The 18,830-nt window shown below is 38.3% G+C and overlaps 1 protein-coding gene across 1 annotated transcript; it reads left to right on the top strand.

Annotated features, from left to right (window-relative positions):
- The first annotated feature begins 4,490 nt into the window (after nt 1-4,490).
- Nucleotides 4,491-17,934, top strand: LOC105626259 (atypical protein kinase C). The gene is made up of 9 exons (XM_012207563.1): nt 4,491-4,546; nt 5,174-5,382; nt 13,485-13,535; nt 15,061-15,146; nt 15,833-16,106; nt 16,513-16,950; nt 17,036-17,508; nt 17,574-17,689; nt 17,847-17,934. The coding sequence occupies exons 1-9, from the start codon at nt 4,491-4,493 to the stop codon at nt 17,932-17,934; spliced, it is 1,791 nt and encodes a 596-aa protein (XP_012062953.1).
- Nucleotides 17,935-18,830: the final 896 nt, after the last annotated feature.

Genomic DNA, 18,830 nt, shown 5'->3' with positions numbered 1-18,830 from the left:
CCTGCGGCTGGCGCGGGCGACATTTAACGCTGGTGCGACGTCGGGGACGACGTATCAACTCATGATCGCCCAGCCGCGAAATCCCACATCTAAGTGATCTGAGGCCTTCTCTGCTTTCCTCTCCTTTTTTTGACGTGATTCTTCTCAGGCGCTGCAACACGGATGTTTACATCCCGCGACACTCTTGCAAACTACTGCGTATAGTATGTAATTACGAATACATAACGCACTCCCATGACGAAACTTGACGTCAATGAGACTCTCTAGGCGTGGACAGAACCGACTGAAGCCGAAAACATAAAGGGAATGGAGCGAGAACGAATTGGCGCGTCTGAATGGTGGAAAGGATAACATGAGATTTGTTCGCGTCGCAAGCTCCAACATGCTCTAACATGCTCCTTTCACAGCTTCTACTCACTCTATCAAGCGCGTTAGAATGAGCAAGAGCTATGGTAGGAGCATATTACAACATGTTGGTGCATGCGACGCGAACAAATCTGCGCAGCTTGCAAGCGTCTCTCTCTCTGAATCTTCGCTGTCTCTGTCTATAAATGTCAATAAGAGACTAAGATCGTCAACTTATAACGCTAAACATGGGGCGATATTCAGAGTCCTTTTTTATTTTAAAATTATTTTAAGCCGGTTCTACATTAGTTGCAAGCCGACCGCAAATTTGTTGCGACATCCAATCTGAAGCTTGCATTTTGAAATCAATACTTTATATTGGCTGTCGCAACAAATTTGCGAACTCAGCTAATATAGTCCTCCGATTAACTTATGACATTTTAAGATTATATTTAAGACAATCTTAGGGACTTCGCATAATGAAAGGAACAGGGAACAGAGAACAGAAAATAAGAATTTCAATCTATCAGAAACTGTGTATTCCACAATATATGATTTCTGATAGGTTGAAATTCTTATTCTCTGTTTCTTTAATGTGCGAAGCCTCTTAAATGCAAGAATTGACTATGAATATAACATATAGCATGATTATATGAAATCGACGTTTATTTCTTACTCAAATACTATCAACTTTACAGAAAAATTACAAGAGATAAAAATTATTTATTTTTTTCTCATAGAACTCTAATGCCCGTATTCATAATCAGACTTGTACTTAACGCTTCCTTAAATTTATCTTTAGATTATGCTCAGTGACCAATGAAATAATTTGTAGAGTATTTGAAAATAAATTTAAGGAAGCCTTAAATATGAGGCCTATGAATTATGAATACGAGTATAAGAATTTTTTTAGAATTTTTTATGAACTTTTTAGTACTGCATTTTCTTATTTTGGTCAGGCTATTATGACCCAGCGAATTAATACATTGCATTATATCCTAAGAAAAGTGGATTGCTATCTAGTTTACATCCACTTTGTTAGGGGACAGTAGTGCGTAGCAACACGTGACGTTCTCGAATACACAATAACTGGTTATGTTAGCAAACCTGGCTGAGAAAGAAAAAAATCTAGTTACTTCGTTCAATTGTTCTTTTTATTCTTCGTTTTTTCGATTTTATATTCATTACAAGATATCACATGTGTAGCAATCATTAAAATAAAGTTTCTAATACTAACTTTTTTTTATTAAGAACGAGTACTTCTTTATTGGGAACATATCCTCATAAGCATTTTGCAGGGATTTTGGTTATGCTCTTTCTCAGATTTCTCTTTGTTAATAATGGCTGCATTCAGCGGACTCAACAATTGAATGTTCGCTATTGATGTATTCTTCCAGATCTAAAATACTGATTGGATGATCTGAAAGAACACCAATAACAGCTATCTAAAATACACCAATAACAGCGAGCGCTCACTCAACTATTGAGTTCGCTTGTTAGTTAATATCTCGTCGGTGTCAGTGACAATTTTTTAAAAAATATAGCGTTACTACACCTACACTTCTACACTTTTACTCGTACTCGATTGATTTATACATTATATTATATGATATTATACTTTTGACTTTTGCTTGTCAGATCAATTTTACTAAATATTTTTTACTAGATATTAAAAACAACAAAATAACATCTTTTATGTCATTCATTTATTCACTTTTATTCTGTTCATCATTCGAAATAACATGTTCAATAAAGGAGTTCGTCAATTTCAAAGAAATCTATATTATTTGCGGATAACTATATAGAGCCAGAGAGAAATCTGAGACACAATATATACAGTAGCGCAACATCGGCATCTTTGATGTTAGTGTTTCTCAAAAGTGGAGTGCGCACAAAATCAGTAAGTTCCCTAGTAGCGCCATCTGCATTTCTTTCTCAGTTGCTCTTTATTTTTCCACTTTCTCTCTCTAGGTCATTTGTACATAAAGTATATATATATATAAATATATATATATATATATATATTTTTTTTAATCTAAATGTAATAAAACTAAAGAAATGTAATAAAACTAAAAGAAATAGATTAATAATTGTAATGCATTGCAAAAAAAAATACAAAAATAAAAACATAAAATTATATAAATATTGTATGATACAAATATTATACTGTAAATAATATTATACTGTAAAAATATTTTAATTAACAATTACAGCATACGATGTTTGTTTTCTTGCTAGATTTAGTCCCGCTTGCGTTTTAATAATTATTAGAATTGCACTACATAGAACACAGATTTCTAAAACAAAAGCAATCCAATTATATCACTCAATATTTAATAAAAAATTGAGGAAATTGGTGTGGTGTGTGGTGTGTGTGTGTGTGTGTGTGTGTGTGTGTGTGTGTGTGTGTGTATGATTCAGTTAATGGTTCATCTCTCATTGCATTGTTGTTGTATTTCCAGTTTTGTTGCTGGGTTTTGTAACAGCAATTTTGGCTGATGCTTAACTATTTGCAAGCTACTAATGACTATTGTATTGTATTTTATTTTATGTTATATGTTATATGTTATATGTTATTTTATCTACTATAGTCTATATCATATTTTATGTTTATTATTCTGTTAACATACAATCTTTCTCATAAAGCAATAACTAAATTAAATTAATTAAACTAATTATGATTTTCTTTTCTTCTATCTCTTTCTCTGTATCTGATCCGTATTTAGCTACTCAATATTTAAATGGCCCTGAAAGAGAGAACAGAAAAAGAAAGAAGTGAAATAGAAGTTTAGATGGCGTTACTGGGCAACTTAAGCTGGAAATACAATAAAAAGCACAGGCAATAGGAACAGGAAATAAGAGATTTCAATTTATCAGAAATCATGAATAATAGAATAGAATAGAATTTATTACATTTCACCGTTTACATAGCCAAGAAGGAGATTTGGTTTGCATAAATTCCTTATCCACACTCATCCTTCCACACTGCTAGTACCTAACTCTAAAAACAAATAAAAGATTTTCTTAATTTTCATTTCTTTAAATATCGTAGAAACCATAAATAATAAAATGGACGCTTCCTGATAGGTTGAAATCTTTTATTCCCTGTTCTTATTGCCTACGCTTTTCATTTGTTTCCAGCTTTATTTCACGCATGCACACTTCATTTTGGACAACATAAAAGGAGAGTTGCGCTACTGTATATACTGTGCCTGAGGTTTTCTCTCTGATAAAGAGCGAATGCTACAAAAACACGATAAGTAAACGCCATCTAACACAAAGCTCGCGCACCAACAACAGCACAGGTCGCGTTGCGATAGTCGGTGTCCAACAATCATGGCGTCTGCCAAGTAACAACGCTCCACGCCGCGTTAACGAGTGCCTTACGGTTTTTAGGTTGATGTTATCACGTCGTCGTGCTTATCACTTTGCGTTACGCGCCAGCGACCCGTTTTCTACGTTTTTCTACATTTTTCTACTTGTAGAGGCGCAGCCCGAGTCTCTCTTTAGCAGATCTTCCTCCCACTGCAACGGAGGTGTGCAACTAGTGCATCCGCGGCGGCGGCGGCGGCGGTGGTTCGCGACAGCGGTTCATCGCGGTGAGTCACGGAGGCTCGTGCACGTACGCACTTGAGAATCATGAGTTTGCTAATTGACAGTTAATTGAAAGCTAACTATTATCCATTAGGATCCACAGGCTAATTGAGACGTTTGCGCGAAAAGAGAGCTGATCATGATCGGCAGACCGGTGCCGATTTCTCGTGTCCGCTTTCTTGTCTCGCGAATCCGATCCGTCGTTTCGCACTGCCTTTCTTCGGGCGATGACTGTTACTCAACATCCTGGTCTTTTTTCTTATCATACGATCGCGAATAGGCACGACAAAACGATCAAATCAGTGTACCGCACGTCCGCATGTCAATCACGTCCGTGGGAAAGTCGAATTTTGTATCGTTATGTCATATCCTAATCGTTGAGTGTTTTTACGGTGATATCTGTATTTTTTTTTCTTTACATTTATTAATGATAATTGCATTATGATTAATTTAAACCCGATATAGTGATCTTGAGTTTTTATGTTGTTTATTTACTATAATTGTTTGGTTGGATCGTTGTATTTTCAGAATAGGAGACCATTGTTTTGAAAATGCCTACACAGACGGCAGAGAACGATGACATTCGAGTGAAAATTATATATAATGGGTAATATATAATGTTGTTATAAAAACTGTTTTAAACAGCTTGTTTTCGATTTTACAAAATAACAATTAATTTCTTTCGAGTTTTAAATTCATATTATTTTGATTTCAATATATCTTTTAACAATTATTCATATTGATTTTTAATCAATCATATTGATTATTAATCTTTTGAAGCTGATAATACACCAATTACTGGACTCACTCTATTATAAATTTTTTTATCAAAAATATTAATTCCATTTTATTATATCTGCAGATTTGAATTATTCTTATTAAAATATATTTGATTCTTAAAAAATTAAAAAAAATTTTTTTTTAACATTTATTTAGTATTCTTTTTATTATTATTTTAATATACAAGTTATATATTTATAATAACTTGAAATTAATTAGTCTTTTTTAATTAACAAATTAAATAGGTTTTATAGAAATCAATAACTGTGTTTTGGATTTTGTTATCAGCTCCAGAGAGTTAATAACAAATATAATACAAGTGTCAGAATTAATTCAAAGAAAGATTAATAAGGGATATTTAAGATGTTAATAAGATCGATAAGGATTATACAAATCAAAAAAAAATAGGGAAGATTTTAAGACAAATATGTAACGTGACATTTTCCTGCATTAGGGAAATACAAATCACGTACATCACTCCCGGGATTTCAGTGGATGCATTGCGTGAGGAGATGCGAACGATATGTGGCTTCGGCACAGAACAATTCACAATGAAGTGGGTGGATGACGAAGGCGACCCATGCAGAATTGCCTCCCAGCAGGAATTGGATGAAGCGCTAAGGCTGTATGAACTCGAGAAGGACACAGAAATAACTATCCACGGTTAGTCAGGCTATTACATTGGATTTCTTTAAAATTTTATACATAAATAAAAAGCATAGGCAAAATAGAAATAGAGAATAATATAGGCAATAATATTTTAACTTATGAGAAATTGATATCAATTGATTCATAATTTCTTATATGTTGAAATCTTATTGCCTAGGTTTTTCTCTACTAATACAGACAGTAAGATTTTTGACTTATGCAAAAACCGTGTATCTACATTAAGAGAAGAATTTTAATGAATTATAATATTTTCATAGTACTACTGAATATTTAAATGTAATTTCAATATATATTTATTTGATATAAAAATCATTAATTTGATTTAAATTATTTTTTTTTATTTAATATAAATATTTAGCGTAAGTAAATACATTTTAAGTTAGTATTCTTCAAATAAATGTTTATTAAATTTAGTACATTACATTTTTCTTAATGTATTGATATTGAGTTTCTTATAGGTTGAAATCTTATTATTATTATTATATTATTGTGTTATTCTCTACTAATACAGGTAATAAGATTTTCAGTTTATGGGAAATCATGTATTTATTAGTATACAGTTTCCTATAAATTATAATCTTATTATCTGTGTCAGTCTCTACTAATACAGATAATAGAATTTTCAACCTATGAAAAATAATGTATCTATTGATATATATTTTTTATACATTGAAATCTTATTCTCTATTCTTATTGTCTATGTTTTTCATTATGTATAAGGCTTTACGCACTGCACATTTCGCAAATATCTCGCATGTTGCTTTGATTCTAGCGACGCATTAATCGCTCAAAGACTGCGCATTTGCAATCGACGATAATCATTTGCATGCTAGGCACTTATATAATTAGGAATGAAGTACTCGTGAATCATGCGCGTAGAATCAGCGCCTGTATAACGAAGGCGCATATATATGTATGTGACAAAATAGGTTCATCGGTAATGTCCACCGATGTCTTTAATATTCCAACATTAATAGCCGCCATTTAGATAAGAAATCGCCCATAAATTGCACCTAGTCGATATATCTTGACCGTGCATATTAGCAGTAGCGCACTAAATGCATGTGTGCAGCCGCACTTTCAAGTATTGATACGCGTCTTGGATAACGGTATGTACGCTTCGACGATACTCGCCTTATCGGTGGTTTATCATCGATATGAGTTGGCGATTAACGGCGAAATAGCTTCATCGGCGCCTGACTGTAATGCCGGTGTTTATTCGGTACACATCGATCGATTCGGTGTGCGATTTCTCAGGATGACGACATTCTCGGATCGCGCGTGTCTGCATGATCACGAAGATTCTATATGCAGGCGCATGATACATTTAGAAATTCATCAGCTCTCCGAGATCTCTCGGGATAATTTGATACGGATCTCATTTGTGCGATAGCAGGATACTTCTTGGAAGGAGAACCTTATCGTGATAGCGCATACATTTCCGGTCTGATGGCTGTCATCTTTTTTTTTCACTTTCTTCCACTCAACTTTAATGATGATCGAATTCCTTTGACGGAACAATCCCTTCGAGCTTCAAAGATTAGGCCTGTCTTTTCTAGCTGAGTTTCTTCCATGCTTCATTTTTTCTCTTTTTTTCTCCAATATGGAGAGGAAAGGAGAAAAAATGAACTATGTAAAGAATTCAGCTAGAAAGAACAAGCCTATTAATGTCTCAAAGAAAAAAAGGGTATTTATATTCCTAATATATTTTCTTGTTTTTGAACGAAGGGGAATTAATTTTCAAAATATGGATCGTCGAAAATATCAGTTGCAAACTTTTCCAATTAGAGAGCTCTAAAATAATGAGAAAGTACAGCTAATTAAAATACTTGATACTCGAAGGATTACAGAGTCAGGTTAAATATATCGTTCCCATAAATAATTCTCTTATTAAACGTAGCTTATTAAACGTAGCTTAATAAGATTGCATCTCTTTTCCGGAGTCTAGTAAAAATCAATAATTTGTTAATGAAAATCAAACTTGATACAGAAATTTTATTTGGCACATGTGAAATGATCGGACATCGCCACACGAATATCGACAAACTTTCATTGTCAGTTTCTCGATGCATATGACACGCGTCAATCCTTATAAATGTATAGGTTTGTGCGGTATTGGTCGAAGCAATAGCGATGACTGTATACTGTCACGAAAGAATGAGAAAGAATCGACAGGGCAACGGCCGAAGGCGCGAGAAATGCAAGATAATAACTCAAAGAGACAAATAGCCAAGGATCAAAATGAAAAATAGGAAAAGTCAGAAAAATAGAGCAAAGAATAAAGTAGAATAAGGTAAATTGCATGTTGTGGAACGGAATGGTTTTCCTTAAAATCCCCGGTAAAAGCAGAAAGATACAAAGGATAGAGAGTCGTTGACCGAAAGAAATGGAGTTAACAAAAAGGACAGGAAACATATAATGTAATATGAGGCGTCGCAGGGTGAGGAGCGCAAAGTTTACTTGAAAACGGTGACAAGAAGAATCGTTGGATAATCAGTGAACAAACAGCAAAGGCATGAAGGAGGACGAGCGGGAGAGAGAAAGAGGTAGAGCTTGGGAGAGGCAGAAGTTGTGGGTGGATATAGGCGGGTGTAGGACCAGCAGCGATGGGGACGACGGGGGATACATGTATCACCTCCACCTCGGCGTGATCCGCGTTTGCGCGATTCGGTCGGTAGCGTGCGCCGGGCGGCGACGACGACAGCGGTGGCGGTTAACGCATCTCGCCGCGACGGTAGTCGATATCCTTGCACGGACTGATCAGCAAGGGCGCACATATACGTTACGCGCTACCATCGACGCTAATCTGGCTGTGAAATCCCCAAGATTGGATTGCCGCAGGTGGGAGGAAAGTGCTGTGGAGCGAGGAAGTCGAGTCGCCGTAGAGTTGCGAAGAACCTCTTCGACAGCTTATTGGGCCACGAAAAAGGGGTTGCGTCATTGTGCGCTTCGACTACGACGGCGATATTCGACGGTGGTTGTCGGCGCGCTTGGCTCGTCACACCGCGAGTGGAGAGAGGTCTCAAAAGAGGCGGTAAACTAGCATTGATCGAGGCTGGTGATTCGCCGCATGCTCATCCCGGCGGCTCCTATAAGAGGTCAACCGCGGTGAAGGAGAAAGAGACGAAATCGAAAGAAGGGAAGAGAGAACGAAGCAAGGGGCGAGGCGAGTAAGGCAATCGGTATATATACATAAATAGAGAACGAGGGAGAGAGAAAGGGAGATCAGAGAATCAGGAAAACAGAGAGGCAAGGCAGATCGCGCGCGGTTGGAGCGAACAAAAGGGATATACATACCGCGGCGAGCAAGGCGAGGCAAGCACGGCTAGACTCGCTACAGAATGGCGTGGGGCTATTGGAGCGCGACTTCCGTCAGCGACCGGGGTCGGTCACCTCGCCGCGAGAAGGACAAACAGCATCAGAGTCTCTATCAGCAGCATCAGCCGCCGTCGCAGCAGCAACAACAAATGCACCAGGCGGAGCTGTCCGCGCAGAGTACTTACGCCAGCGTGCAGGAACGAGAGATCGGCGTGACCGCCTCTGGTGTGGGAGTCACGACGGAGGAACCACCCTGCAGCATGATGATCCAGGGTGGTTCCTTCTATTCATATTCGGCGGCGACGGCGGCTGCCGCGGCCGCCGCCGTGAGTCGTCGTATCTCCACCGTCGTCGAAGGTAGCGGCGGTGGTCCGTCCTCCCTCACCTCTACCAGCATGGTGTTACCACGGGAGCGCCACGTGAGACCCGGCACTAGCACACATCCGCCGTCGCCGGGTAGCGACTCCGCCGAGTACGAGCAGCCGCTTGTCGGTCATCTACGCTCCGCAGCCGACATCTCGCCGCCCCCTTGCATCGGTAGTCCGCCGCATCATCATCATTACCATCATCACCACCATCACGACGACATCTTCGCGCAGCCTGGTACCTCGTCCAGAGTGACGAAGTTGCTCCAGTGTCCACAGGACACCATCGAAGGCATGGACGAACTATCCGAGGCTGAGCTCGAAGAAGTGGCGGCAAATGCTGAACTAATTTATGGACCCACTGCGACATGCCGGGTGCACGGGCCGTGCAGTCAACAGCAGCTACCGCCGCCTCCAGAGTCCGCACTCTCGATGACGTCGCTGCTCGACGTCGAGCCTGCGGGCCCGTCGCAATTCCAATTCAACGAGATCACCTGGGGTAGGTGCAATCGAGGATGGAATGCATTGAGAAAGAGCTCGTCTCTGGCGCGCGATCAGCTTCGCCCTTCTTCTCCTTCTCTTCCTCCTCCTTCTCCTCCATCTTCTTCTCCGTTATCGTGTTTCTTTGATGCAGCCCATGATCTAGGTCAAAGTCTGCCCGTCTGTCTACCTCGCCAAGATAATACTCGCCACGTTCTTGTGAGTGTGCGATCGCGTCCGGTGCATCTCGCTCGACGCCACGACGGTCAGAAAAACGGCCGCTGCATGACTCGCGGACGCCCTCCTTTTCGCCGGCTTTGGCATTTGTTGACGAAAATTATCCCGACTCCGCGATGTTTAGCGCATTGCAGTAATATAAAACTCTAAGTCGGTCACGTGAATTAATTATCGCGACTTTGTCCTCGCTAAAAGTAAGGGTTGCGCTGGTGGTAGTTGCTGTCGAGTTGTCGCTCGGTTTAGTGCATCTTTTTTTTCACGTCGTGTATGATGGATGGAGAAACTTTTTTTTAGCTATAAGCTATATCAAATTTATTCTGCCTAACATACCGCACTTTATCCGATCGCATTAATTTTAATTGATGACATAATTCACACTTCCCATCTTTCGCATTAATTTTATAGTCATCATGAAAATAATTATATAGATCCATCGATTCTTTAATTTTTATATACGTACATTTAATTTAAATACGTGCATATTTTTTTATTTATAAGTGTATTATGTATCTCGCATCATCGTCGTTTTGTCATAGTTTTTTGTAGCGTGTTGAGCAACAAAGGCGATTATCGTTGTCAGATGCTTTGACGATTAAATTTCATCTCTTTCTTTTCTAGCTTGCACAATCGAGGGCAACGATTTGTTGCGTCAGAGAAAAGCGTTTAGAAAAAGTAGAAAGAGCAGCTTTGCAATTTGTTGTAAGATTCTTTAATATGATTGATTTATATATTATATTTCGAGCCAGTGAGGAAATAAGAACAAGACCAAACATACCTAAATTTTTTAGAGTGGAGTCTCACTCTAAAAAGTGAAAATTGAGCTAGTTTTGAAAAAGAGTGGCTCAATTTTCAATTTTTAAGGGTGAGATTTTATTCTTCAGAAATGAAATTTACTTTACAAATTTTAAAGAGTATTAAAAAATTTTACAATAATTACAAAACTTTTTTTTTCTGCTGAACGCAGTCAACACATCGTCGTCTAATAAGTAGTTTAATTTAAAGCATGAATTAAAACTCAGCCATATTCGACTTGGTTATTTAATACTTAGCAGAAAAAATAGCTTTGCCACTGAAAATTTTTTAATATGATTTTTTTGTACATTTAGATCCAATGAGGAAACTAAGAGTAAAACCAATCATATTAAAGAATTTTGCAACAATTGCAAAGCTGCTTTTTTTATTAAATATAGCCAATATGCATTGTTGTTTAATGCTTAAATTAGAACATGAATTAGAATTTAATATTACCATATTCAACGTCATTTGACTGAATTCAGAAAAAGCAGCTTTGTCGTTATTATGAAATTCTTTAACATGATTGATTTATACATTTAGATTTATACATTTAGATTCAGTAAGGAACGAAGAGCAAAATCAATTATAGAATTGTACATACAACAATTGCAAAACTTTTTTTCTGCTGTACGTAATCAATATATGTCTAATATGTTTAATTTAGAGCATAAATTAGAACTCTATTTTCGACGCAAGTTACTCGACGATCTAGTTACGCGAAGGGTTTTCAAGTTTTAAGTACAATCTTCTCCGTTGTGCTTTCCTTCGCATGGTATATGCGCCGGTGCACTTATGCACTTACCATATTATAGATCCATGCTTCGAGTGTGCCACGCGTTGTCGTTGCCGTCGTCGTTGTGGTCTTAGTAGGTGTATTCTCCATACAGTTCGTTGCACGTATCCCCCATTAGGGGTGAGTGTACATCGTATCGTCTTTATCGTCCATGTCATCGATCCCCCTCCGCGATAATTAGTCCATGAATATTTCAAGGAATTGCGCTCACCTCTCGCGCCGGCATGTTCATCTCTCGTCCTGAGATCGTCGATACGCGGCCCGCGGTGAACTCTCTCCTGTGTAACAAACGATTCGATTACGTATATTGTACCAACGGGAGAGCACCGATGGCCTCGTTAGCAAACTCGCGATCGTATGACACGCGTCGTATCTACGCAGCCCTCGCGGCTGCGCCTCGTCTCGTATTCATGTGCTAGAGGCTCTATGGAGAGAATCGCTTTAGCAAGACGTGCCATTAATTTTTCCCAACCAATGGATTCCCTATCAAATTTAATATTTTAAATTAACAGATCTCAGCGTTTCCATAATTCAGACATTTCAATTCAATTGTTAATGGACTGATAAATTGGTAATAAATTGATTATAAATCTCTGTTTTAAATGAACCGATTAATGCGCTCGTTCCGCTTGCATAATTTTGCATTATTCACTTATGAATTTATTTGACCTGTGCACTTCATATAGACGGAATCGATTTAAATTTATTTAAATCTCTTTTGGTAAATCTATTAACGAATTCGTGCTATTGATTGTTCTATAGGTCTATTGTCCGTCAACCTACATCCGTCGATATCGTTCGAGCCTGAGGATCTATTTTCGAGTTCTGCAAAAAAATCGGCGATTTCATCTGATCGAAGCACGTGCCTTCAGACAAAAACCTTTTGTCCGCTCTCTCGTTGTGACCTTCAGTAATAGTTTCTTCGGCTTTCTTCAATCTTCCTCTCAAATCTCTTCGCGGACCGCGATGCACCAGCTGGTTCAAGTCCGAGTAGCCGCTTTAAAGCATTAAAGCGAATAATCCGGAACAATTCGCGGCTTCAATTTTATTCCACTCATTAACCGTGCTGGCTTTCATTTCTTTCCGGGGTTTCATAAAGTATTATCTACTTGCGACACGCGACACAATACTTAATTGTATATTTAATCATCATTCCATTATACTGCGGGATCCTTCTGATAAAGGGCTCATATCCTCGCTCGTCCTTCATTAATTAGAATTTATATGGCGCTTGTATAACCGCTCCTAAACGGTAGAATTATTAAAGCCGACGATGTCGCGAGAGCAAGATTAAAAACGTTCACGGGAAATCGTTCAGGACCTTCAGCGAAGGTTTTCGCACGCGTGGTTGCGTCAATTCGCAGCTTTTATCGGCGCAAAATGGCGAGGAAATTTAATCGCAAACGCACCTCTCTCTTCTCTCTCTCCCTCTCGCGATAAGTGAGTGATAACGCGACGCTTGATGGTACGGATAGAATTCAGTGTTACTCGTTATCTGACCGTAACCGGAGCGATACTGACTAGGACACAGGCAGCCAGTACACACAGTATGTTGGACAACGAGCAGCGAATCTCGATCGGGTTCCGGTACTCGAATTGCTTCCCGTGTAAGTTCGCATTCGACAGTTTACCGATTCTGATATAAATCTTTCCTTGACGAGATGGAAGCGGGAATGGCGTCGATCGACGATTCGACGTCTCGTTGATGAATTAAATACGCAGTCTTAATTCATCGATCGCTTTGCTACTAGGAAGCATGATTTCGCAGCATCTTCCTCTAGATATTTCTAGCTCAGCGATTTTATTATTAATTATTATTATATATTATTATAATGTAGCTATACACAGACCGTTTCTTCATCTCAGATATCGCGTGTCATAATCCATTAATCTTGTTAGATCTTTTTTTAAATTTAATTTCTTTTTATCAAAATATGTACGATATGGGACAGTGGGGAAATGAGAATTACTGTTTGACTCGACAGTAGAAACTTCAGATTTATTTCCATTGTATTTCCAAAATTTTGTTGAACGGAAGCTGAAGAGATGAGAATGTCACGTGATTTTTGATAGCAAAGCGAACGTGAATTCTTTCTGTTTTGTTACAGTTTTTCCGAACGTGCCGCCTGCTCCCGGGATGCCGTGCCAGGGAGAAGACAGTGAGTGTGTTTACTGTTCATTGGAAACGTCTCAGTCGCCGGCCGAGTCGCGCAGCTCCTCGCTTGCGCTCGATGTACATTAGCCATTGCGTACTAGCCAGCGAGTTCTAATTAACCGTTCGGTGGAAAGAAATGATTAGCGCGTGATAATAGATATGCGTAACTCCGTTATGTGCGGAAGCAGAAGAACCATAGAAGAAACATTCATCTCTCGACACCCTGCTCTCTATCAAAACTCTTCCTTTGATTTTCAATCAATTTTCAATCACGATCTTCATGACATCGACACCTGCGTTAAAATCGAAAAAGCTCCAAGGATCCTGATCCTTCGGTGCAGCTACGAAAGATTGAACTTATATTTTTACATATCACGTTTCATGTTCGATAAAAGACTTATGAAACATATCTATTTAGTTTGTGAATTAATGGATGACGAGAAATTTTGATTAGTTGTAGATCTATTTTTTCTTATAATACATAGGCAAAGAATTATGTTATATTGTAACGATTGAATTAATTTTGATTGAAATGATTTTTCTAAATGATGAAGTAAAGAATGCACATGAATCACTAATGCGCTGCAACGAAAAGTCAGAAACCTTAAAACACATTCGTTCCTTATATTGTACACTGCTCGATAGTCGCCGAATGGGCTAGAGATTCCATCGTGTCACGATGACCTGAGGAAATCTGGAAATAACTGCGTCAGAGTGATTGGAAAAATGCTTTTGCTCTGAATCGCGGCTTCAAGGGTGCGAATAATTCTCATCGAGGCTTCCTCAAGTCCCTAACATCGGAGCCGATATTCGGCGATCGCTCGTGTATAAAGCATGAATCAAATCCGATCAATCGTAACTCTTCTCCGAATCCTTTAGAATTGTACAAACTTACCATCATTCCCGCGTGTATTCACCGCTGCATGAAACACATTTCGCACGAAATGTTGTTATTTCCCGTTCGCATCGATTCGCTTCGTTCGTTGCGATGAAGCCGCACGTTGTTCGATTGCGCGATCGGTCATAACCAGGAGAGAGGATGATAACGAAAGGAGAGAGGATGGTAGCGTAAAATTAATTTGCAAAGTTATTCGATATTAATATTCGACGACGAAACTTCATTATCAAAATAAAATTCCTGAACGAACCGACTGAAAACTTTATATGGATAATATAATCTACTATTATTCATCTTACAAGATATTATATAAGCGTCTCTAAAGAGAGTGCCGAGAAAATACTTGAAGAAAATTGTCACCGAAATATAAAACTAGAAAGAATAGTTAAAGTTCCATTGATTTTCTTTTTGTCAATAGAACAAGTCACAAAATAATTTAATTAATTACTACATTATAGAGATTAATATTAGTAGTTCATTTAATAATTAATAGATGCTAATTGTATTTTCATTATAATGAGGTTTCATCGTCATTTGACACAGATGGATCGCGGAAGTCAATCGCGGCGAATTGATCGATCAGTTGATGCTTTCCATCATTGTGACATTTATGTTATTTCATTTTCCGAAGGAAGCATCTACAGACGTGGCGCTCGTAGATGGAGGAAGCTGTACCGAGTGAATGGCCATATTTTTCAGGCGAAACGATTTAATCGGGTAAGCATCATTCCATTTAATTATCATTGCGCAACCTGTACTTTATTCATCAGCCCCTGGTCCCTCCCTCTCGCTTTGCTCTCTTTCATATGCAATTTTTGCGAAAGTAGATCTGTCGCAGGTGCAATGCGACCGGCGAAACCGACGTTCTGTGCAGAGCACTTCCAACTAAAACTTGCTGGCTAGTGACTTCGTTGTCGACGAAGGGAACCGAAGAAAACATTGCTCTCTTCATCTTTTCTCTTTCTCTCTCTTCTCTCTCTCTCTCTCTCTCTCTCTCTACTCCTCCCTCCCTCCCTCCCTCCCTCCCTCCCTCCCTCCCTCTTTTCGACTGTGTTACTAGAAATGTAAAGTTGCCGTCCTTACGAAACTAGGTTCACGTGCAAACTCAATCTTGCCTTGCGCGTAATCCCCTCGTTTTGTTCTCATCCTCTTCCTTTCTCTAATGTACTTTACTTTACCTCAGCTCTTGGAAGAAGAGCATTTGCTGCGTTTGAGAGCGGATACTTAAACTTAATTATCATTTGTCTTAGACTTTGGTTCCGGGTTGTTTAAAGTCGGAGCGTCACATGTGTTTATCGCTGCGTGAGGCTTAAATATTCAACTTCCACTTCGCGGAATGCCGTGATACATGGATAATTTGAGAAGTAATACAATATAATATCCTTCGTTGATTTTATTTGCAGAGAGCCTTCTGCGCGTTCTGCCAGGATCGGATTTGGGGCCTCGGACGACAGGGATTCAAGTGCATCCAATGCAAACTGCTCGTGCACAAAAAATGTCACAAGGTGGTACGCAAACCATGCCTGAGCCAGCAGCAACAGCAACAGCAGAGCGCAGAGTCACAGACGATCGACAGAAATGGCGACCAACAGCTTGATCCGTATCCATGCGGCCCAGCGACTCATCTCGAGGATGAGATTACAGAATCGCCAATCATTGAGGAGCATTCGCGTGATCGTAAGTTAACTTCATTAAACATATTGGTTATGCGTTATTCAACATTTTTCATAGTAAAAGAATGAACGATATTTTTAAAGCAAAAAAAAAATAAATTTTCTGCCTATGGACATATTGTTGCAGTAGAATTAATATGTATAAAGAAATAATGCATTTATATCATTTTGTGTATTAGATAATATATCTCATTTTCTAACAATTATGTTAAAAAACGTATTTATTTTATATATGATTAAAAGATACCTTTTTAAATGATCTCTTTCTGTACTGTTGCATTTCTTTCATGTTACTAATACATTTTAAAATATTATTTATTTAATATTATTAATATTATATATTTAATATTATTAATATTTAATATTATTAATTTTTCATATTTATGATTTTGTAGGAATCGGACATGAAGAAGGGGAAGAACTACCATTGGACACATTGAACGAGGGTGATACTTCAAACGATATGCAACGACAGTATTCGTTAAACGACTTCGAATTGATTAGGGTGATCGGCCGTGGTTCCTACGCAAAAGTCTTGATGGTGGAATTGAAGCGTACCAAGAGGATTTACGCCATGAAGGTAATCAAGAAATCTCTGGTGACAGACGACGAGGATATCGATTGGGTACAGACAGAGAAACACGTATTCGAGACAGCCTCCAATCATCCCTTTTTGGTGGGCCTACACTCTTGCTTCCAGACGCCTTCGCGTTTGTTCTTCGTGATCGAATTTGTACGTGGTGGGGATCTCATGTTTCACATGCAAAGACAGCGCCGTCTTCCTGAGGATCACGCGCGGTTTTATGTAGCTGAGATTAGTCTGGCGTTAAATTTTCTACATGAAAAGGGTAAAAATTCCTTTTTTTTGTCTTTAACAAATTGATAGAAAATTGATGGAACATGTAATTAAATTCAATAATCGTTTATTTTCAGGTATTATATATAGAGATTTAAAACTGGATAATGTATTACTTGATCATGAAGGGCATGTTAAGCTTACGGATTATGGAATGTGCAAGGAAGGCATCCGGGAGGGCGACAACACCGGTACCTTCTGCGGCACTCCCAATTATATTGCGCCTGAGATTTTACGTGGCGAGGAATACAGTTTTTCAGTGGATTGGTGGGCTCTAGGAGTCCTATTATATGAGATGTTGGCAGGCCGTAGTCCTTTCGATCTTACTGGTGCGGCCGAAGATCCAGACAAAAACACTGAGGATTTTCTATTTCAAGTCATTCTGGAAAAGACCATACGTATACCGCGATCCTTATCCGTTAAGGCTGCATCTGTCCTTAAAGGATTTCTTTGCAAAGATCCGGCGGAAAGGTTGGGTTGCGGAAAGAGGCCTTCTGGTTTCCTCGACATTGTCGCTCATCCTTTCTTTAAAGCAATTGATTGGGAAATGGTAAGTAAATAAAAAAGTTTAATCAATTTAAAAAAATCTTGTTAATGCCTTCTTTAACTTCGCAGCTAGAGCAAAAACAAGTTACACCACCTTATAAGCCACGTTTGGATTCTGATCGCGATCTTGCAAACTTCCCACCCGAATTTACGGATGAGGAAGTCCGTTTGACTCCGGATGATCCGTAAGTCATTATAGAGTTTTCTAAATTTATATAATTTAAAAGTTTAATGTGTGAAAAAAAATTTTTATGAAAATTTATATGAAGTCCTTATTATATCAAGAAAATTATTATCGCCAAATAAAATTGAATGCAATATTCATCACAAGGAAATTTTCAGGAAACAAATTGAGAAGATCGATCAGAGTGAATTTGATGGTTTTGAATATGTGAATCCTCTATTAATGTCACTGGAGGATTGCGTGTGACAAGAGCCACTTTTCATTGTGCAGCGTCACAATCAAGACCAGCAACAACAGTATCAACTACAGCAATGTTACATGTATGAATTACAAGACAGGCTCGCAAAACTTCGTATCGATCCCTTACTCCCCGTTGTCGGTTCAAGCAATCAAGGTTATCACAATAACGTATTTCTTATGACGTACTCGGAGGAGAATGAGAATGACAATAATTATAACGAGCATCATCGGTTACCGCCACCCTTCCCCTTCCGATACGAAAGTCCGGCATATTCTCGTTCTCTAAGTATTACAGACGTAACTTACAACCCAGGCAATAATAATGCGATTGTTAGCAATTATGACGAGAACGACTATGACGATATGGAGGATGAGAATCCGCGAAAAGGTCTCCTGAAACAGATATTTTGCCTTCCATTAAACTAAAGCTCGATTCGAGCTTCTTTATTAAAATTTTGTGTCCACGATGCTAGAAATCGCTCCGAGACCTCAAATGGAAAATTAACAATTTAACAATCACATTTGAACAATTGACCAATGCGATTTGCACAACTCTTTTTTCGAGATCTTGGAGTAATTTCCACTATCGAAAACACAAAGTTTAAAAGAATAAGATTGCCTCTGATTCGATTACTCGATACGCATTTTTGTAGAAACAGCTCGAGACTTACAGTATCGTTGGATGTCTCGTATAATATTAGGTATGGGAAAAAGTTCGTGGTGTTTTTTTATTGCCATCTAACGGGAAAAACGCCACGAACTTTTTCTCACATAATACATAGTTATAAAATACGAAATATTTAATTCAACCTAAATATATATATATATACATATACACACATATATATATATATATATATATATATATATATATATATATATACACATATATATATATATAT

Source organism: Atta cephalotes (assembly GCF_000143395.1).
Source record: "Atta cephalotes unplaced genomic scaffold scaffold00005, whole genome shotgun sequence".
NCBI lineage: Eukaryota > Metazoa > Arthropoda > Insecta > Hymenoptera > Formicidae > Atta > Atta cephalotes.
Note: the sequence above shows the minus strand (reverse complement) of the source record. Positions and strands in the feature narration are given on the sequence as shown.